General features: G+C 44.0%; 1 protein-coding gene across 3 annotated transcripts in view; it reads right to left on the bottom strand.

The window, feature by feature from the left end:
• Positions 1-19,718, bottom strand: part of CBLC (Cbl proto-oncogene C) — a 66,191-nt gene extending 46,473 nt beyond the window's left edge. For 2 of the 3 annotated variants that reach the window (XM_040434292.1, XM_040434282.1), the window contains exon 1: positions 19,098-19,718. In XM_040434292.1, the coding sequence (XP_040290226.1) occupies positions 19,098-19,384 (287 nt within the window). In that variant the 5' untranslated portion in view covers positions 19,385-19,718. Of the gene's footprint in view, positions 1-18,726; positions 18,836-19,097 lie in introns of those variants that run through there. The other variant, XM_040434300.1, reaches the window with a different exon arrangement.
• Positions 19,719-23,103: the final 3,385 nt, after the last annotated feature.

The following is a 23,103-nucleotide window of genomic DNA, read 5'->3' on the forward strand; positions in this document are numbered from 1 at the left end:
ATGGGGACATACCTGATCAGTTCTTTTCCGGTATAGAGCCCCTGTGACGGAACTCTATGCCGGAAAAGAATAACGCAAGTGTGAAAGTAGCCTTAGCCACACATTTTATTCCATTAGACACAATTTCTGACCAGTTATCATCGAAATTAAGAACATGAAAATATTTTTTCATGATCCTGCAAATAGCAGGAAATTCCTGGCTAAATTGTGTAATACAATAGGTGGCATGTTGGTTAGTGTTAGTACTTCCAGACTGTTTGGGTTTAAGGGAGAATTCAGGAAAAACTAGGGACTGTCTGCTTATGTCAGAAACCACTTTAGTGGCCCGCTCTATATTATTGCGTGAATATTCCCTACGTAGAAGTCTATCCCTTATGATGAAAGCTTCTCTCTCAAAAACCTCTTGGTCAGAGCAATTATGACGGGCACGAATCAATTCCCCTTTGGGGATATTATGGATAGTATGGGAGGGATGACACAAATGGGCTAGTAATGTGGTATTTTCGGCAAGCTGTTTCCGATAGGTGGACGTGCCGACTCTGTTGGTGGAAATGTTCCCCCTCAGGCACAGATCCAAAAACTGGATCTCAGTGTCATTAGTTTGAAAAACAAATTGGATACAGTCAACACTAGAGTTGAAATGTCTAATAAGCTCTGGTATGGACGCCACATCACCAGACCATACCATCAGCAGGTCATCGATGTAACGTCCATACCAGAGTAGACGGTCCAAAAAAGGGGAGGTGTCTATGAGGAGGAAGTGACCCTCCCACCATGCCATAAATATATTTGCAATGGAAGGAGAGAACTTAGCCCCCATCGACACCCCTGACACTTGCAAATAAAAAATATCATCAAATAAAAAATAATTGTGCCTGAGGAGGAAATCCACCACCAGAGCAGCATATTCCCTGAGTGTCACAGTGTAATCACTATAGTGATCAAAAAACCAATTCAGTGCGGTGATTGCCATTTTCCACTAACTTGTGACAAAAAATAAAAAATTCTAGGAACTCGCCATGCCCCTCACGGAATGTGAGGCAAGATAACAAGAAATAGCTGTTTTGGCACCGTTTTTATTTTTTGTAAGTTTTACACAATGATTTCATTTTTGAAGCAAAAAAAATCATGTTTTAGTGTTTCCATAGTCTGAGAGCCATAATTTTTTCAGTTTTAGGACGATTACCTTGGGTAGGGTATGATTTTTGCGGGATGAGATGACGGTTTTATTGGCACTATTTTGGGGTGCGTGTGACTTTTTGATCGCTTGCTATTACACTTTTTGTGATGTAAGGTGACAAAAAATGGTTTATTTGGCACAGTTTTTATTTAAATTTTTTTACGGTGTTCATATGAGGGGTTAGGTTATGTGATATTTTTATAGAGCCGGTCGATACGGACACGGCGATACCTAATATGTATACTTTTTTTTTATTTATGTAAGTTTTACACAATAATATAATTTTTGAAACAAAAAAAAAATCATGTTTTAGTGTCTCCATATTCTTAGAGCCATAGTTTTTTCAGTTTTTGGGAGATTATCTTAGGTAGGGTCTCATTTTTTGCGGAATGAGATGACGGTTTGATTGGCACTATTTTGGGGTGCATATGACTTTTTGATTGCTTGCTATTACACTTTTTGTGATGTAAGGTGACAAAAAATTGTTTATTTAGCACAGTTTTTTTTTTTTTTTTAAGGTGTTCATCTGAGGGATTAGGTCATGTGATATTTTTATAGAGCCGGTCGATACGAACGCGGCGATATTAAATATGTGTACTTTTCTTTTATTTATGTAAGTTTTACACAATAACAGCTTTTTTAAAACAAAAAAAATGATGTTTTCGTGTCTCCATATTCTGAGCCATAGTTTTTTTTTTTGCGCGATTGTCTCAGGTAGGGGATCATTTTTTTTGCGGGTTGAGGTGACGGTTAGATTGGTACTATTTTGGTGGGCAAACGCCTTTTTGATCGCTTGCTGTTGTACTTTTTGTGACGTAAGGTGACAAAAAAATGGTTTATTTAGCACAGTTTTTATTTTTTATTTTTTACAGTGTTCATCTGAGGGGTTAGGTCATGTGATATGTTTATAGAGCCGTTTAATACGGACGCGGCGATACCTAATATGTATACTTTTTTTTCCCCCTACTTTTTACCAATTTCTTTTAACTTTATTTGGGGAAAATGACATTTTTGTTTATTTTTACTTGAAACTTTTAATTTTTTTGGGGAAAACTTTATTTTTTAAACTTTTATTTTCACCCAGAGGATCTTGCTAAAATGTGGGATGCGTTACAAGTTGAGCCCCTGGACATCCCTTCGTGGTTGCCGATGTCCGATGACATGAAGATGCCACCCTTACCTGCTACTGAAGAATGGCGGGTAGCTAAGAAGTTCATATCTCCTCAGGCGAAGAAGCGCCAGGCAGAACTACAGGACACTTGAAAATAGCCTGCAACTCTACTGTGCTGGACTTCTTCTCAAATTGAGCATTAACCGGTAACTAGCCGGTGCTAATATGTCAGTCTCATCATATCTAGGATCATTCTACCTTATATGTCTTAATCGCATACTTGTCATGGTCAGTTCGCCTCATCATCGCCACTGCCTTAGTAGCCTGTTTGATATACATGATTACCAGAGGGTGTTGGTTTTGGACGTGGTGGTGGTGGGGTGATGGCCACATTTTTCTTTCTCTCCACATGCAGAGGAATTTATATATGCTTTTGTGTTCTAGTTCATTATGATTTTATTAACTGATTCCTAAGTTTTTCCTCCTCGTTACAAAGTTTCAGTGGGATGTCCCATGTGAGAAATGGGTTATCCCAACTGCCACTTACGTGGGAACTCACAGTTTCTGGCACTGGGAGAGGGGATAGGAGCATTGTTCTGAGATATGATATGGCATGTTTCCATTACCCTCCTTACCCCTCTCCTAGCCAGCCTTTCTGAGATGTGCTGTGGGGGCTCGCTTAGGCTTGGTGTATTTCACAGTCTTCTCCTCCCTCTACTCTATTCTCATTCCCATTCTTATTTCTATTCTTTTCACCTTTCGCAAAATACTCTAACCCCCCCCCCCTCCTTCTCTCTATTCCCTCCCTCCGCTTTGTTCTACTCTTCAGGTCCCCCGACCTTTCCTTTTCTTTCTTTTAAGTTACTTCCTCCTTTACAGGAGGTTTTACCTCGTTGCTTCTAATTGAATATTAACATGCTCAAATGTGCTGTTATATACCCTGTATATAGTTCGTCAAAATGGGTCCTACATCCGAAAACATTTGCTTCACCGGGATGCAACTTCTTATTCTGCTATGCAAACTTCTTTCACCTATGGATCCTCTAAAGGTAACATCACTAAATGTAAATGGACTTAATGTCCCCCAAAAGAGGAGTCAGGTCTTCCACATGCTAAGGAGGGAGAGGGCAGACCTATTGTTTCTGCAGGAGACACACTTTAGACATAACCGTATTCCGGCCCTCTTCACTAAACACTACACTAAATGGTTCCATAGTTCCCACTCTTCTGCCTCTAGAGGTGTTTCCATTGGAATTAAAGCTAATACCCCCTTTCAACTACAGGCACAATATATTGATCCTGAGAGTAGGTACTTGTTCCTAAAAGGTACACTTTATGGCAGTAAACTGACCCTTGTTAATGTCTATGCTCCCAATTCTAGACAAATACCCTGGCTAATTAAGATGTTAAGATCACTACAAGACTTTAAAGAAGGAGTGTTAATCCTCGGTGGCGACCTGAACCTTACCCTTGATCATCCCATGGATTCTACCTCTAATACCCCAAAATACTCCTCTGCACAAATGTGTAAATTACGTAAAGCTTTAGCCGCACACCAGATATCAGACACCTGGAGGCTGGCTCATCCCAGTGACAGGGACTTTACTTTTTTTTCTGCGGTCCACAGATCCTACCAGCGCTTGGATTACCTGTTTTTGTCCAATTATGTACTGGATAAGCTAATATCCTCTACCATTGGTCAGATCACTATCTCGGACCATGCTCCTGTCTCTCTGGTGATTCAGCTGAAAGGTCTCCCTCCTAAAGCTTGGTCATGGAGATTAAATGAAACCCTGTTGGAAAATGATAGGGACAGACTTAGATTGGAGGAAAAGCTAGTAGCCTTTTTTGACTTAAATAACACCCCTCTTATAGATAAGGCCATGATATGGGAAGCCCATAAGGCATTCATTAGAGGTGAGCTCATATCCCTGGGATCCTGGGTTCGGAAGCAAAGGTCACTTAAGATAGATTCCATATTAGCTCAAATTTCTGCTTTAGAAAGCATCAACAAAAGTAGCCCCTCAGAAACCCATTATAATGATATTATTAAACTAAGATGCCAATTGAAGGATTTATTAAATATCAAATCAGCCAAAGCCCTTAGGTCAGCCAAATATAAGCTCTATATTCATGGAGATAGAGGATCTAAACTCCTTTCGCAAATGATTGAGGGCCAAAGAGAGAAAGCCTTTATAGCCAGCATTAAATCTGACAAAGGTCTACATCTTACTAACACTCCTGCCATTGCAGAGGAATTTGCTGGATTTTATTCTGCCCTTTATAATCTAAAACCCGATGACCCTAGTCTTATGATTGATAAAATTAACAACTTCCTAGAAGCGGTCAGAGTCCCAACTTTAACAATTGAGGATAAAGACATGTTACTCTCCCCGGTGACTTTAGATGAAATTTTAAATGTTTTAGCGAGTACTCCTTCAGGGAAATGCCCGGGACCTGATGGGCTACCCATAATATATTATAAAAAATTTAAAAATACCCTCGCCCCGCAGCTAGTAAATTTATGTAACTCTTTACTAAATGGAAAATCCCTTCCGCCACAGTCACTAATCGCTCACATAACAGTTATCCCTAAAGAAGGGAAAGACCCCACTAAATGTAGCAGCTACAGACCAATTTCTCTGCTCAACGTTGATGTTAAACTCTGGGCCAAGCTTCTAAGCTTTAGGATAGCAAAATTACTCCCTAAGCTTATAGGTGAGGAACAGGTAGGCTTTGTGAAGGGGCGAGAGGGTAAGCACAACGTTAGCAGAGTTTTACATGCCATATATTACGCTAAACAACACAAAGTCCCACTGACGCTCCTGGGAACAGATGCGGAAAAAGCATTCGATAGGGTTAACTGGGTTTTTATAGAAAATGCTTTACGCCACTTTGGATTTCCGCCCATGTTTATCTCAGCCATTTTTTCTCTTTATACAAGTCCCTCAGCTAGGGTCCTTGTTAATGGAACTTTATCCCCTCCTTTCCACATCTCCAATGGAACAAGACAGGGCTGCCCTCTCTCTCCTGCATTATTCATTTTATCTATGGAAATGCTTCTTTGTAAATTAAGAACATCAGAGGCTATTAAAGGATTGAAGGTGAATGGGAGAACCCACTCACTGGCAGCCTTTGCGGATGACCTGCTCCTTTTTATAACGAATCCTAAAGTTGCAATCCCAGAGGTGATTAAGATATTTTCGGACTTTGGAGAAGTTTCAAATTTCAAAGTTAATTATGACAAATCTGAAATACTTAACATCACTGCCCCAGAGAAACACATGTCAGTTATCAAAACTAGCACCTCCTTTCAATGGCCGAGAGAGGCCATTAAACACTTGGGGATCATGATCCCAGCAAACCCCTCATTCCTGTTTAAACTTAATTATGTCCCTTTATTTGACAAGGTGAAATCTTATCTGGCATCCATTAAGCTTCCCTTCCTTTCATGGTTAGGTAAGAAAAACCTATTATCCACATATGTCCTGCCGCAAATCCTTTATACATTGAGAAGTCTGCCTATACCACTGTCAAACAAATACATTTCTGAATTTCGGAGTTTATTCAGTAGTTTTTTATGGTCCAACAAAAAACCACGCCTGGCTTACTCTCTTCTTATTAGAAAACATAACAAAGGTGGACTGTCCCTTCCAGACTTAAAAACTTACCTCCACGCTATACAGTTAGAGAGGTGGATTGAAATGTCCAGTCCTCACAATAAAGCCCTACACGTTGATTTGGAGAAAGCTTTACTTGGAGATAATGCTCTTCACCGACTATGGGTTCAAGCACCTACCAAAAAAGGGAAAACCTCTCTAAGTGCCCTAACACGAGGTATGTTTCAGGTATGTGACAGTACCGAAGCCCTATCAATGTCCACAAACAAGATTTCCCCCATAGCTCCCTTATCTGTTCTCCCGTTTTACCTCAATAAAGGTGGAAGTGACTTTCACGGAGCTTGGAGATACCTAAATGTACTCAAGGTATCTGACCTGATTAAAGCCACTGACCTATCAGAATTCTTGAAATTAGCCCAAACCCATATACCTAGTCATCTATGGTCCAGATTAATGGAATTAGATTTTGAATTATGTTGCAAAAAATTTAAGAAGAACGGGGTAGTGCCCCATAATGATCCCACATGGCTAGAAAACTATACTCTAATGCCAAATCCGCCCCCTAAAACTCTCTCAAAACTTTATTCCCAACTAATCCTGAACTCTTCAACTGAAATACCCATATACTTGAGGGCATGGGAAAGGGAACTACAGATTTCCCTAGCAGATGATGAGGTTAAAGCTATATTACAACACTCCCATGGCTTCTCCAGATGCATACGCATTCAGGAAAACTCCTACAAAATATTATCAAGGTGGTACAAGACCCCAGACTTTCTTTACAGAGCCCACCTCTCGCCTTCTGACAAGTGCTGGAGATGCCAAGAAGAAAGAGGTTCCATCACCCATATTTGGTGGTCATGTAGGAAAGTCTTGAGTTTTTGGTCTGAAGTTGAGAGAATTATTAACAGAGTATGTAATTCAAAGATTTCCCTGACCCTTGCTCTTATATTACTGTGGCTGCCCCAGAAGAAGTTCAAGCCCTCTGCGAATAATTTGGCCACACACATGATAGCTGCAGCTAAATATATTATCCCTACCAAGTGGAGGAACTCAGACCCCCCCACCATTAAAGAATGGATAGAGAAAACTCACCAGATATGTCTTATGGAAGAAATGGTGGGCTGGGAAAAAAGTAATAGACGTACATTTCTGAAGATTTGGCAACCATGGCTAGACTTTCATGGAACTTACCAGGGAACTTAGTTCCTTACACTTATATCAAAGAAGTTGTGCATTCACTCTCACTCGAACCCTTCTGACCTGACCTACACAGACCATTTTGGTAGAGAAGACTACATTCCTCTTACATTCCTTATACACTAAATACTTTCAATGTCCATTTACTAAAATAATAGACCCTTGTCAATGTTACTCTAGTATCCAACAGACCCCTCATCCTACTTACTCACTATGTTCTCTACATTATATAGGTGCTCCCGGATTACCAAGCCTATTACAGACCCATCCGTTCACTGTGTGTTTTGTGTTTTTTGTTTATATTGTCCTTTACTGTTCTGACAGTACTTTTGATCCATGTAATTAGCAGGCAATTGATTTATCTAATATATGCCTCTGTATCTGGATTGGAGTGGAGAGGGGCCGTATATAAATTACCTAGATACTATGTTTTATGCCTAGGCACATAAAGGGTATATGTCCCTTCTCCTTCTGTTTTATACTTGTGTCCATTCGTGTGGGGACTGCCCACCCAGATTTCAAGCTGCTTAATTTAGTGCCTTATTTACTTTTGTCAATATGTACTTGTCATACCTTTCTTCTTGTTATGAAAAATATTCATAAATAAAGAATTTACAAAAAAAAGTTAAAAAAATAAAATAAAATAAAAATTATTTTCACTTTATTTTTTGTCCCACTTTGGGACTTGAACTTTTGGGGGTCTAATCCTTTACAATGCATTCCAATACTTCTGTATTGGAATGCATTGGCTGTATGAGTAATACTGTGTCTATTACTCATACAGCTTCCAGCCTGTGAGATCCAGGGGGCTGGATCTCACAGGCTCTTCACCGGAAGGCAGCGCAGATGCCTCAGGAAGGCATCGTGTTGCCTTCCATGCCATTGGGCCCCCCCCCCACAGCCCCATAGGGCCCCGATGGCACCACCGCCGCCGCACCAGGTAAAAGCCGCAAACCGCAGGTCTGAATTGACACGGGGGGGGGTCACTTAGCCGAGGTGCCTGCTCAATGATTTGAGCAGGCACCTTGTTCCGATCAATGCCCGCCGGGCGGCGGTGATTCGAACAACACATGACGTACCGGTACGTCATGGGTCTTAAGGACTCGGGAACCATTCCTGTAAGAAATAATCTACCAGGATGTGAATACTAGAAGGATATATTGTCATATTTAGAGACCCCAGTATGAAACGGTTGGCTCCTGTCTTATGGGGGTTGTTTTGTGTTCTATTGGATCAACACTGTGGAAGAATAGCTTTTTTACTAGATGGAATTAACGCATTTTTCGCCGCCATAAGATGCATTTTTCCCCCAAAAGTGTGGGAAAAATGTCCCTGCGTCTTATGGAGGGTGAATACTAATGAGTGCTTCCATTATGGAAGCGCTCATTAGTACCGGAGGACCAGAAAGCGGTGAAGGCTCTGTATTCACCACTTCCTGGTCCTCGTCTGTCAGTAGTGCTGTGGCTGCGCACAGCGTAAGGGCGCTCTGTGACTTCACACTGTGCGCGTAAGATCATAACACAGCCAACGGCAGGAACAAGAAGACAGAGCACTGGTGGTGAGGAGCGGCGGAGTCCGGACCAGGAGAGGTGTTTTATTTTATTTTATGTTCTCTGTGGCATGGGGGCTGATATGAGTCAATGGGGGCTGAAAATAGGCAAGAGGGATGATGAGAGGCATATGGGGGCTGATGAGAGGCATGGGGCTCTTATCTGAGGTCTGATTGGGGGTCATTCACATTGGGGTCTGAGCTGAGGTCTGATTGGGGGTCTGATCTGAGGCCTTATTGGGGTCCTATTAACATTTGGATTCTGATTGAGGAGGTCTAATGGAAAATATTTTTTTTCTTATTGTCTTCCTCTAAAACCTAGGTGCGTCTTATTGGATGAAAAATGTGGGTGCATACTTTTCAGCCTTTACAAAATGTAATACAGTGCTATACTGTATTGTGTGTGCCTCCAATGTTAGAGCTGGTCCTTCCTCCTGCCAGGAGCGGTAGATCTTGTCCTGAGACAGGGTGGAGAGGAAGCAATCTGCAGTGCTCCTGTGACAGACTCCACAGGCATAACTACTTCAATTTGTCCTCAAGTAAAGCCTTGAGAGTCCAGATATCAGAGTGACCTGCTACTAATGCATCTACAGACACTGCTGTAAGGTGAGGGAATACAGCCAAGCCACCCATCACCAAACAACTACTAGGCCTGTATTATGATGAAGCAGAGAGCTGACATCGGCTCCCTGCTTCATCATTCCTCCCCCCGCCGGCTCTCCACACCTCTGGTCTGTGCGGGGGGCGGGCTGGCCTACAGTCAGCCTTGGCTCCGCCTTTGTCACAGACTAGAGCAGCCGATGTCCTGCTGCTGCTGCTAAGAAGAAGGTAAGTATGTCGTTTTTATATTTATTTATTTTACTTTCTGTAAGGGGCACAATGTGGGAATATCACTGGGGACACAATGCGGGCATATTACTGGGGGCACAATGTGGGCATATTACTGGGCGCACAATGAGGGCATATTAATGGGGGGCACATAACTGGGCATATTAATGGGGGGTCACAATGTGGACATATCACTGTGGGGCACAGTGTGGGCATATTACTGGGGGCCACATTGTGGGCATATTACTGGGGGCACACTGAGGGCATATTACTGGGGGGCACAGCTGGGCATATTACTGGGGACATAGCTGGGCATATTACTGGGGGCACAATGTGGGCACATTACTGGGGGCACAGCTAGGCATATTACTGGGGGCACATAACTGGGCATATTACTGGGGGCACATAACTGGGCATGTTACTGGGGGGCACAGCTGGGCATATTACTGGGGGCACATAACTGGGCATATTACTGGGGGCACAGCTGGGCATATTACTGGGGCACCGCTGGTTGCAGTGGTGACCTTCTCCGATTGCTTCACGTGACCATTCGTTGTTACGCAAGTAGAGCAGGTCACTGGCTGCAGTGGTCACATGTGTAACGCCCCAGAGTGGCATTACCACTTCTGCACCCCGCTACTGTCTTTATTGGTTAACCTTATGTCATCTTGTGTAATTATTTCAGGTCCAAACACTGTGCATTTCTCTATTTTGCAACTGTTATGTTATAATGTAATGTACCTGATTCACCAGTAGGTGTCAGCAAGCCTGGCAGTGCTACATTTAGAGAGAATGGAACCCTTTGTTCCATTCTAACTCTCCCTCTAGGGAGGGGAAGGGACTAGTTAAGGGGAATGTGTGCAGTAGGACGTGTACTAGGCAAGCGAAGCGAGCCAGCTAGAACACCCTAAGCTCTGCTGGATATAGAGGCCACAGCTTGGAGCCTAAGGAGCCAGGAGGAAAAGTTCCCTGGATGAATCTAGAGTCAGACTACAGAGAGAGGTTGCAGCATCCTGCAGAAGCAAAGATTCTATTTAAGCCTGTTAGTACAGCAGAGCCAGAGAGCAACAGATGTAGCAGAGAGGAGTTTGCCTGCCACAGTTTTAATGCTAAAGCCTGCTGGAACCAAGACAAAGTCTGTAACTCGTTTGGAGAAACGTTTATGCAAAGTAAAGCTGTTATTGAACTTCATCACAAGGTCTGGACTCACATTTTTTCTTCATCCCCTACTACTACAGTACCTCCCCCTTTTACTGCTTCGGAGCCAATGCCTGGGGTCCAGTGTATCCAAGTAGGAGCACCGTGACACAACATTACACCAAGGGACATTTTAGGAAACCCTATACCACTCGGCCATTCCTACACCTGGGTACTATCCACTATATCACAAAAAGGGGCCCTGTGCCCTTGTTGCCTCGCTGCAACTGGCGTCATGAAACACAATCTATTTGTTGGCGCTGGGAGGCGTCCCCCCGTTGCACATGCCCACCATGAACATGGTGATATATCAGCGCACCAGGGAGATGAAGATTTGTCCATGGAACAAGCATCAGGAACAAGGTAAGTATGATCAAAACCGCAAGACAGCTACTCTGTGAGATCTGATATAATAATAAATATAATAATTATATAATATTGGATAATCCCGTTAAATGTCTCACTTATGGGCACAACTGAACAGTATGGGATGCCTGTGCATCACAAACATGAGTGAGGGTCTTCTTGACAACCACAAGTCCCATCTACAGTAAGTCCATCTGTGCCTAGATAAATGTTCTTCTGAAACCTGCATGCCTCTGTGGGTCTCAGAATGCCTCTGTGGGTCTCAGAGTGGTGCAAACTACCATGCAAAATACTGCAACAGTAGGCTGTGGCAGCACTATTTATCCAGTTACGGTGGTCCTAAATGTGGCTAGCCTTGGATCATTCAGGAGGACTGAGGCTGCCGCACAAACTAACTGCCTACCCTGATAGCCGCCAGGGGGAGCTGTTGCACGGCCGGGAGCATGCGCTACCGAGTTTTTGAGCTCACAGATCTCAGGGGTTAAATGTGTGAGATTGAAATTATCGTCAATCGCATACATGAGCCCCGGGTATCTGCTGTTTAAAACAGCAGGCTCCCAGTGGCTATGGCGCTCGCGAGCAGGCGCCATAGTTAAATACCCCACTCCGGCCGTAAATTTAAAGTGGGTGGTCGGATAGGGGTTAACTCGATAGCCATCTGTTAGGATTACTTCAAGTATTGTATTTGTGGTGATGCAGTTTTTTAAGCTGCAATAAGGAAGTATTGTCCTGAGCTTTGTCAGTTAGTATATTTCCTTGAATTTAAGGTTGTGTAATGACCGGCCTCACGCACAGGGAGGGAAAAGGGAAAGCCCTGCCCAAGGGAGAGGGAAAGGTGGTGACCCCTGACTCACCTTGCGGCTGGCACCTGACTGCCCTGACGTCCCTAGACGGGTTCCTCACCCGTGCGGCGATCACGTGCCTAAACCCTGGCTTTCCCTAAAATGAGCCTTAGATAGTGAACGGGCCGGTGGGATCGCTAGTCCGCACCACTGACACTAAGAGAGAAACACCAGGGAGAGGACAGACAACACAGACAAACACATACACCCAGGTGGGCGACCACAGCAGACCAAAAAGGTCCAACAGGGATCCGGAGGGTAGCGTTCTGGACCAACAACCAGAGAACGCAGCAACACAGCTCCAGAGAGTCAGAATAGATGTCCAGGCAGGAAGCTCTATATCTGGCAACCAGAGAAGTGTGAGAGGGGAATATAAGGAGGTTGGGAGTGCTGGACAAGGAACAGCTGAGGAGAAAGAGCTACGGATCCCTGAGTGAGCCAAAAGGGTTGCAAAGCAAACCCAGAAAGCTACCATAAGGAAACAGCCCTATCTTACATAGAGCGCGCAGCCAACCGCTGCGACTTCCTGACCCCGGGTATAACGGAGTCAGGCGTGGTTCTTGACACCCTCGTGACAGGTTGGATGCGTATCCTGATGTCACACTATAGCATGTGCGTTTGTTTTACAGCCGCTTTTCAGGGACACATCATTACTGTCACACATGCTTCTACTGTTTTTAGCCGTAACTAACTGCTTTTTATATCGGGTAATAAACATAAGGAAGTCATTGTATTATATGCAATAACAAGCCACTATAAAATCAGTTAACTAAGTGCAAGTGTTCTGCTTAATGCTATATTTTCCCATTAAAGTTAACAGGAGGAAGAGATCACAAAAACACCAGGGTCATGCCACAGTTTGCGGAAAACCCTACCTTCCCTGGAAACACATGTAACAAGGTTGTCCCGAATCAGTGAGTGTGTAAAGCCCCAGAGTGGCATTACCACTCCTATGCCCTGCTTCTATCTGTGTATGGTAATATAATGTCATCTATGCATTTATTTCAGGTCCACTACACTGTGCATTTCCAATTTTGTAACTGTTATGTTCAAATGTAATGTGCCTGGTTCACCAGCAGGTGGCAGCAAATGTGGCAGAGCTATAGTTAGGTAGAATGGAGCTTTCCATTCCATTCTAACCCCCCCTGTGGAGGAGTGGCGGAGTCTCATCTCCTGCAGGAAGGGTGGGGAGTGGGGACCAGTTCTAGTAAGGATAGCTTACCCCCTGCTAGGGAAAACCGGGTGTGCTGGGCGCATCTCTGCTGGACGTGCCCAAGCCAAGCCACAGGGGGCGGCTCGCTGCAGCTGCTGTCACGAACAGGATTTATTTGTGTGTCTTCATACTGCAAGGCCTAAAGAATTGTAAAAAAAAAAAAAAAAATTTAAAAATGACTTTATTGTGTTTACTGCGGAACGACAGGCGCAGGGAAGTGCGCGTCGGCATCCCAAGGGTTAATCAGCCATCTTTGCCTGTGATGGCGTACCTTCTTCTTGCATCTCAAGCGTGAGAAATAAAGGGAACGCCCAGCCTCTAGAGCGAGAAAATACAGCCCTGCCCACAGAGAACAACCCAGTGCAAATGTACAGAGAGGAAACTCCAGCCCCAGAGCTCCTCTTCCTTCACCATTTTGTATTGATCGGAGAGTGAACTGGAACAAGATGCTGTGGGGCAATCAGATGGAGAAGGAAGTTGCCCCTCCAGATATGCGCGTCTCACAATTACAGCGATTAGCATCGCCAGAATCCCAGGCATTCCCCGTTGCGGCTGGTGCAGTGGAAGTGGCCGGAGTATCCACTCCACCGCCCAAGAAGAGCAGGACCTTCGAAGGCCTAAATCCTATGGTCCCGAAAGAACTCACGGCTCATTCAGGTACCATGTTGGACTATAGAAGGGCCATAGAAGACTGGGTGGTCCATGTGTTGGATCGAAGACAGCCAAGAGACCCAGTATTGGAGAGGAGGATGGGAACCATTGTCTGGTTCTCCATAGAGAGAGGTACCAGCTTCCTCCGGGACGATGAGACAGGTCAGGAGCTGGTCATAAATCGTCGCTGGGTCAAGGCCCGTATCTTCCCCAGGCACGACACAGCCTCTAAAAGGGAGACCAAATAGAATACACCCCAATGGAGGCCCTCAAGGGACCCTTGCTACTGGAGTGACCCTTCTGGAAAGGCCCTTCGACCCAGCGTCAGCACCAGAGTGCTGGCAGGAAGACCCAGCAGCTACGGGTTGGGTACGCTGCCTGCAGGAAACCACAGGGGGAGTACTGTGCTTCTGTGAAAAACCCCAAGCCAAGCTGGAGCTTCTAACTCCAGGTTTGCTTCCGCCCCCAACTTGCCAAATGGGATGTGTATCCACCTCTACCATTACCTACAGTACCATGGTGGTAACATATCAGCTCCCGTGGAAGTTGATGTCGGCACTGGAGAGAGCTGCCCAAGAGTCACCACCGCGAGAGGAGGATTGCCTACCAGCTCCTTTGCAGTCGGAGCTCCTGAATCCATTCCTTATGGCAGGAGGTTCCGGACCCAGAAAACAAAAAGTTGCCGCAGCGACGATGACAAGTGTGACCACCAGGTCACTTCCAAAATCCACCAGCAGGAGTCGCCAGAGCACCACAATTGCTGCACGTCTAGCCTACAAGAGGCAGGAGAGACTACTAATGTTGTTCAGCAGCAGCAGCAGTGATGAGGATCTAGGGTACCTACTCTAAGGAACTACTCTGCTACACTCATCATCAGGACCTAAAGGACCATAAACTAATGGAAGCCACTTCATGGACTGGACTTGAGGGGTGAGGACTTGTTGGCTGTGTTTTATTTGTTTTGTTGCCCCCGTTTTGTCCTCACCCAGATAGCCATGTTTGTCAGGACTCCCCCAGCTACTGAAAATGCTTCCCAATTGCGCATGTCTGCGGCAAAATTCCCTTTTTCCCCACTTCTCAGGTTAATTGGGAGCCCCTTTTGCTAAAAGGGTTCTCATTATCTTTGCTGCTATTTTATACCCCATGTGGATTACAAATTACATTATTACCTCATATATTACATATTACAAATAATGACATTGTTAAAGGATAACTGTCACATTTAGACGCTAATTTCAATTTTCATATATGTAGTTACAAATAACATGATATTCCAGAATCAGTTACCATTAGACTGACTTACCCCATATTTAATAAGATTCAGTCCTTAGCCCTTGCATAAAACTGCAATTTCACTATTCAGTTAAGATAGCCGCCACTGCCCTCACCCTGAGGCTAATCCCGCCTGCCCTCACTACCCACAATGCATTGAGCTCCTCACATGCACTAGCCAGTAACAATAGCCCCCCAAAAGTGTCAGTAACCAGAGCCCTCCCCCCTAAAGGGTTAATCTCCTGCAGCACAAAGGGGTCCTCTTACCACATGTTGCTTTCATTTATACACTGAGCAGATGGCAGATCTCCCTTCCCTGTTGTGCGCTGCTCCAACTCTGCATTCTCCAGCTCTGCTGAGTGAGGGAGTGTCTGCCAAGCGCAGGGACAGGGAGAAGTGCACACAGCCCAGGCACTGTTATCAGCTGCTGGGGAGGACCTGGCTTTAATCATTTACTTACAGTCTCTGGCTGTCAGTAATGTGACCTTGCACGCAGCGTGCTCCGTCTATCAACAGATAGACGGACCATGCCTAGCAACCCTATTTTAAGCACAGGTAAAAGTAGGCAGTACAGGGAACAAAAATGTGGAATTAAGGGATAATTGAATATACAGTGAAAAGTTGAAATAGGGCCACCAAGGTGATATTAATCACCACAATCCAATACTCAAAAAAATAATAATATATACGACGCATTCTTGTATGTATTCCTTTACAGGTACAGCAATGTGATTGAATGCACTTTATTTCGATCTTTGCACTTAATCTTGTTGGCCAGATAGTTAACACCTTACTCTAGCTCATATGGACTGCCTCTGAAGATGTCAGGTCACGTCACAAGCAGCTCTAACACCGTCAAGGGTAGACCTGCTGCTAATATGTGGTTGGAGGGAATAACCCTCATGGAGATACGGGAGAGAACCGGCTCCTTCTCGTAGTCTGTTTATGTCCTAAGGCCTTGTGCACTGCCTTAAGGAAAATTTTGTAGCTACCTGTTAGTCATCAAGGTGACCGAAAAGCTATTTATAGACCTTGGAGCTTGGAATGGAATACAGGATGAAGCCACCTTTCTATTTGCGGGCGTCTCATAGCATCGTGAAGGGATTACAGTACATGACACCCCCACGCTCCATATACGACTATGGCCACGTTGTGGAGTATTTGAGTGCTTTGTGCAGTATTTTTTGGTTCACTGGTTATTACCGAGAGGGCAAACTGTGAATATACACCCTACTCATACGGGCAGGAACCTAGTGGTAGATGTTGCTATGTCAATCTATATATGTGTGTCATAGTCCACATTCTCATGCAGCACTTGAATTTTTCCTTGGATACCCTTAGAGCACACACTAAGCACAAGCCGAGGGCAGCTTGGTTTTAAGTAAGGGGAAATGTAACACCCCAGAGGGGCATTACCACTCCTATGCCCTGATTCTATCTGTGTATGCTAATATAATATCATCTATGCATTTATTTCAGGTCCACTACACTGTGCATTTCCAATGTTTTGTAAGTATGTTCAAATGTAATGTGCCTGGTTCACCAGCAAGTGACAGCAAACGTGACAGAACTACAGATAGGTAGAATGGAACTTTCCATTCCATTCTAACCCCCTCTGTGGAGGAGTGGGGGAGTCCAACTTCCTGCAGGAATGGTGGGACCAGTTCTAGTGAGTCTAGCTTACCCCCTGCTAGGGGAAGGAGGGTGTGCTGGGCACATCTCTGCTGGACATGCCGAAGCAAAGCCAGCCAGAGCACCTTCAGCTCTGCTGGATGTGGAGGCCACAGCTTAGAGCCTCAGGAGCCACGAGGAGTGTTCCCTGGCCAAACTTAGAGTCAGACTACCAAGTGTTGTGCAGCATAAAGAAGAAGCAAAGTGTAGACCCACTCTGCCAACTAACTGGTTTGACTTTGAGCTAAACACTGAGAGGGTCATTTATTATGGTGAAATATGTCTATATTAGGAGTATTTCAGATGCAGATGGTGGCACAACACTTATTTGCGCTGCAATCTGCAACTTCTCCCCACTCAAGCCAGGTCTAAATAAGTGGGCATAGGGTGGGCGGGGAAAGAGACGGGCCGGTAGGTAATTTTTTATGCCTGTTTTAGGCGTGGAAAATGGTCTAAATGTAAGACAGCATGGAAGCTGTCCTACATTTAGAATCGGTGGTGGATACACTGAAGTTATGTAGAGGCCAGTGCAGGGGGTTTATTAAAAATGGTGTCTAAAACACCGGTCTTAATAAATGACCCCCTAACTGCATTTTTCTGGCACTCACCTCATATTCACCCTTTAAAGGGGTTTTCCAACTCCTATAATGCCCCCCAAAATTCCCGGGCACCTCATATAGGTTATACTTAAACCACTCCCCAGCACCCGCTTCACTCCTGATGCCCGAATGGCCGCTGCTGCATCACGCTGTCATGCGGATCAGAACATCCGGCAATGGGAAGGGGCATCTTTGGTGATGCAATAGTGAGATGCAATGGTGGCTGTGCAGGCATCAGGAGCGATGAGGAGCAGGGTAAGTATAACCTGTATGAGGCGCCCAGGTGTTGGGTAACCCCTTTAACCCTTATACAAATATCTGGACTTCGCTGCAGGAGAGCAACCAGAATGCTACCTCTTGGGATAGTCCAAGAATAGTTTTCGCTGACCCACTGGGGTCAGGGACACAGATGCAAGCAGCAGAGGCTATAGCCAAAGAAAATGTACCAAAACACACCACAGGTATAGTCTGAACAGACACTTTTTACTGACTATGTGATTTTAGGCAGGACTTGACTTGATGCAGAGAAGCTGCATCACAGAAGTTTGGACAGTATTTAATACTGGAACTGTAGATACTGTAATGACAACACAAAACTGGAGATACTAGGAGAGCTTGCAGATGGGGTAGAGATGGATGCAGGAAGAAAGCAGGCAAGAACTAGGACTGTAAGGGTCCATTCACACATCCGTAACTGTTTTGCTGTCTGCAAATTGCAGTCAAACACGGACACGCAAAAGAGGACAGATCCGCAAAACTCGGACAGATCCGCAAAATACGGACACCGGCCATGTGCGTTCTGCATTTTGAGGACCACACATGGCTGGCACTATAATAGATATGTCTTTTCTTGTCATGTTCTATCTTTTTGCAGGGTCCGCACCCGTTCCGCAAAATTGAGAAACGGATGCGGACCCATTTTGCGGATGTGTGATTGGCCCCTAATACAGACAGACTAGGAAAGGGATGCCCAACCTGTGGCCCTCCAGTTGTTGCAAAACTACAACTCCCATTATGCCTGAGCAGCCTACAGCTATAAGGGCATGCTGGCGGCCGCAGGTTGAGCATACCTGGACTAGGACAACTGAAACACATTCAAAAGTTTGAGCTAATGATCCTATCAAGATATCACATGGGGTTACCATTGGTTTGCAGGCGACCTTATCATAGTGCATAGAAGACGAGTTTAGCACTGCTTATTGGGATTACTGGGAATCATATTTCTCATTGTCTCCTTCCATTTAATAATGCAATAGTGAACTGAACGGTGATGAATCAGTAATGGGTCAATCTGGATCCCATTCCATGGGGACTATGGATGTCACTTATTTTGGGCAATCCCATATGGACATGCACCTCTGTAAATTTGTATCATGGGGATTTAGGAATTCATTCATGATTAGAATGCCTTGGATTAGCAGCTTTACCTGCACATGGCACTAGATACACATGCCGTGGCTTGATTTGCCCTGGCTCTTGGCACCAGCGATCACCTACATTCAAATGTGTCTGCATGTTTCTTCTCCACCAGTCCCCCATGTAGGATTTCTCTGTATCACTACAACCATGAGGACGAAATATGGGAAGGTACAATAATATAATAATGTATAATATCTTTCTATACGTTGTAGAAGAGGTGAGTTTGTCATCTGGTACAACATGAAGTGATATCATGATCTGTGTCTCTGTATGTTTACCTAGTGCGTTACCGCAATAGACAAATAGTGCAGTCCCAACAAATAAATGGCAAATACAGCTTGACTACTTTTGTAGAGGACACCCCGGTCGTTGCACTTACCTGGCCACTGCCCCTTCCTTTTTGACTATTTCAGCACATTGCACGGTCTTGCTGAGCAGACTTTTCACTGTCACCTGCAGGTACTGGTTATGACTCAGGTCAGAGGTCTTGTCTACAATTTGGCGCAGATGGTCCTTTATATCTCGGGTAATGTCTGGAAGGTAGGGGTGACTTCTCTGCAGTTGAGGAACCCCGTTGAGCCTTGACAGTCCATCCAGTTTCTGTATGACCCTCTCCATTGTCTTCCTGTCCAGACTGGCACTGTGCCCTACATGTAACGCATGCATGGGTAGAGAGCGAGCAGAAGAATTAAGATCGAGTTCAGACCAGGCTCCGAGATAAAGGAGACGTGTATATAATGACAAGATGAAGGACTGTGGAAAAGAGTTTTATGACAATGAATCAGATCAGACTCAAAGTCTTGAGACAGAGAAGAGGAAATAAAAGACGCAGAAGCAGATGTTGGGAGTAGGAGTTACAGAAAAGTGAAAATCATCTGAGTAGAGAAGGAAACGGTCACAAGTAATAAAGTAACCAAAACTGAAAATCAATGTCTAGTCCTGGGTGTAATCCAAAGGTCCCAGAGTCAGCAAACTGAGAGCAGAGACAGCTCCACAGAGCAGTATCTCTTCCTGTTTGTGCGAGGGTGTCACACCCACTACACGTGAGCACAGATGAAATGGGTGGCACACGTTCATACTGGAGCATATATGATAAATGCTGGAAGAACTTGCTTTCACACATTGTAGTTTCAACTGGTGACACAAACTGCTCTTGTCAATGACAATTATTGCGGTCTGAAAGCTTTTACGATGAGTAAGACCTTCCAGGTGGCTCCGTCTTCACAGGTTAAAGATAGACACAGGGCTGTCACCCGGTGAACATGGGCACTAGGTTCACAGCAGCGGGGTACACTCTTTAGGGTCTAGCTCGACAGAAATTCCTGGACAGGACATCAGTGACGTGAGCACTCCCTCTCAGAGACTGATGATATGCCACCGATTGAGGAGTCATTTCCAGGGATTAATGATGTGTCATTAGGTGTAACTATATAGTGGTACATAGCTATACATAGGGAAATTCCTTTACCCAGAACCCTGCCATCCAAAAAGCCTGATAATCTAGCACTGGTGTCCACCAGAGAACTCCAATTTGTTATAATTTGGATGATTATGGCTTACAGCTTATGAAACCCCAAAGTCACAATTTTGAGGTCCCCTTTGCTCAGGGGGTATGGATTAATTAGCTGACTAGAGCGTGATACTTTGAGCCTAGAATATTGAACCTTTTCACAAAATTCTAATTTTAAGCTGCATTAATGCAATTCCTTTTAATTTGCATTACTGAAATAAATGGACTTTTGCACGATATTCAAATTTTTCGAGTTTCACCTGTATATGATGTATAGTGCATCCTCTACATTAGGGATCAGCAACTTTTGGCACTCCAGCTGCCGTGAAACTACAACTCCCAGCATGCAGATTCAAACGATTGTTCTTGTAACTTCCATAAAAGTGAAAGGAGGATTCTGGGAGTTGTAGTTTCAACACAAGCTGGAGTGGCGGAGGTTGCTGGTCCCCGCTCTACATGGTGATGTTATCAGAGATCAGTTTTCACTGGGTGGATGGTGGGTTAATTAAAGTTCATGGGGAAAATTGCTCCAAGATCCCGCACATCGGCGGAGATTTACCATCTCCCTTGCTCCTGAAAAGTGGCGTTAAAACATTAAAGGTGTGACGTTTTACCTGCAACTGCAAAAAAAATGGTTGCATCTATCAGTTTTATGTCGCCCTCGCCACTTTCGCTAAAGGGGACGTGGCAAGGTTGGCAAGGGGTCATGGTCAGCTGCCCTGCCAAATTTATCTTCACTTACGCCTGTTTTCTGGTGCAAATGACACCAGAAATGTATGGCAGCGCTGAGCTGTCATAGATTTCTGTTTAGGTGTATGTAGGATGTGCCAATTTATGATGAGGCCTGTGTGTTCCTCTGGTAGTGCAGGGGGTATCAAGACCGGCGTACAAAGCGCCAGTATTGATAAATTTCCCTCATTGTGTTTGGTTACAGTTCTTACATTGAATCTGAAATAGTCTGAAATCATTCCCCTGTCTTATCAGTTGCTCAGTCGCTGCAATGTCCCTCCCCCATGCTTTACACTGCAGCTCCATTTGCTGATTTTATCTAAGGCATAGAAAGACATGCTTATCAGAAAGTCAATTTTCATTATATGAAGGGAAGAATGGATTTAAACTACAAACAGTTAAACCACCACTAGCAAATGATGTCAGATATCTGTCACACCCTTGCTCATGGCCACTTGTACTTTAGGGAAAATGGTGCACACAACCCCCTCCTAATGACAGCATGATTTTTAAATGTACCTGTGGCACAGTTGAAAAGCTATGCTGTATTATGTTCATAACTATATATTGATAGAGACAAAAAGTATTAAGAGGCACCTCTTAACCACCTCAGCCCCCCTAGCTTAAACACCCTTAATGACCAGGCCACTTTTTACACTTCTGACCTACACTACTTTAACCGTTTATTGCTCGGTCATGCAACTTACCACCCAAATTAATTTTACCTCCTTTTCTTCTCACTAATAGAGCTTTCATTTGGTGGTATTTCATTGCTGCTGACATTTTTACTTTTTTTGTTATTAATCGAAATTTTACGATTTTTTTGCAAAAAAATGCCATTTTTCACTTTTAGTTGTAAAATTTTGCAAAAAAAACGACATCCATATATAAATTTTTCTCTAAATTTATTGTTCTACATGTCTTTGATAAAAAAAAAATGTTTGGGTAAAAAAAAAAAATGGTTTGGGTAAAAGTTAGCGTTTACAAACTATGGTACAAAAATGTGAATTTCCGCTTTTTGAAGCAGCTCTGACTTTCTGAGCACCTGTCATGTTTCCTGAGGTTCTACAATGGCCAGACAGTACAAACACCCCACAAATGACCCCATTTCGGAAAGTAGACACCCTAAGGTATTCGCTGATGGGCATAGTGAGTTCATAGAACTTTTTATTTTTTGTCACAAGTTAGCGGAAAATGATGATTTTTTTTTTTCTTACAAAGTCTCATATTCCACTAACTTGTGACAAAAAATAAAAACTTCTATGACCTAGGCTGCAAAAAAGTGTCACACATCTGCTATCTCCGTACTCAGGAGAAGTTGGGCAATGTGTTTTGGGGTGTCATTTTACATATACCCATGCTGGGTGAGATAAATATCTTGGTCAAATGCCAACTTTGTATAAAAAAATTGGAAAAGTTGTCTTTTGCCAAGATATTTCTCTCACCCAGCATGGGTATATGTAAAATGACACCCCAAAACACATTGCCCAACTTCTCCTGAGTATGGCGATACCACATGTGTGACACTTTTTTGCAGCCTAGGTGGGCAAAGGGGCCCACATTCCAAAGAGCACCTTTCGGATTTCACCGGCCATTTTTTACAGATTTTAATTTCAAACTACTTACCACACATTTGGGCCCCTAGAATGCCAGGACAGTATAACTACCCCACAAGTGACCCCATTTTGGAAAGAAGACACCCCAAGGTATTCCGTGAGGGGCATGACGAGTTCCTAGAATTTTTTATTTTTTGTCACAAGTTAGCGGAAAATGATGATTTTTATTTTTTTCTTACAAAGTCTCATATTCCACTAACTTGTGACAAAAAATAAAAACTTCTATGAACTCACTATGCCCATCAGCGAAGGGTAGTCTTAATTCATCAGTATACCAAAACATTTTGGACAATTATATGCTTCCAACTTTGTGGGATCAGTTTGAGGAAGACCCTTTTTCTGTTCCAGTGCACAAAGCAAGGCATGGTTGGGTGAGTTTGTTGTGGAAGAACTTGACTGGCCCACACAGAGCCCTGACCTTAACCCTAATGAACACATTTGGAATAAGCTAGAAAGAAGCTCAAGCCAAACCCTCTCTACCAACATCAGTGTCTGACTTCACAAATTCTCTTTTTGGTGAATGAGCAAAA

This window comes from Bufo bufo, chromosome 1 (assembly GCF_905171765.1).
Source record: "Bufo bufo chromosome 1, aBufBuf1.1, whole genome shotgun sequence".
NCBI classification, from domain to species: domain Eukaryota; kingdom Metazoa; phylum Chordata; class Amphibia; order Anura; family Bufonidae; genus Bufo; species Bufo bufo.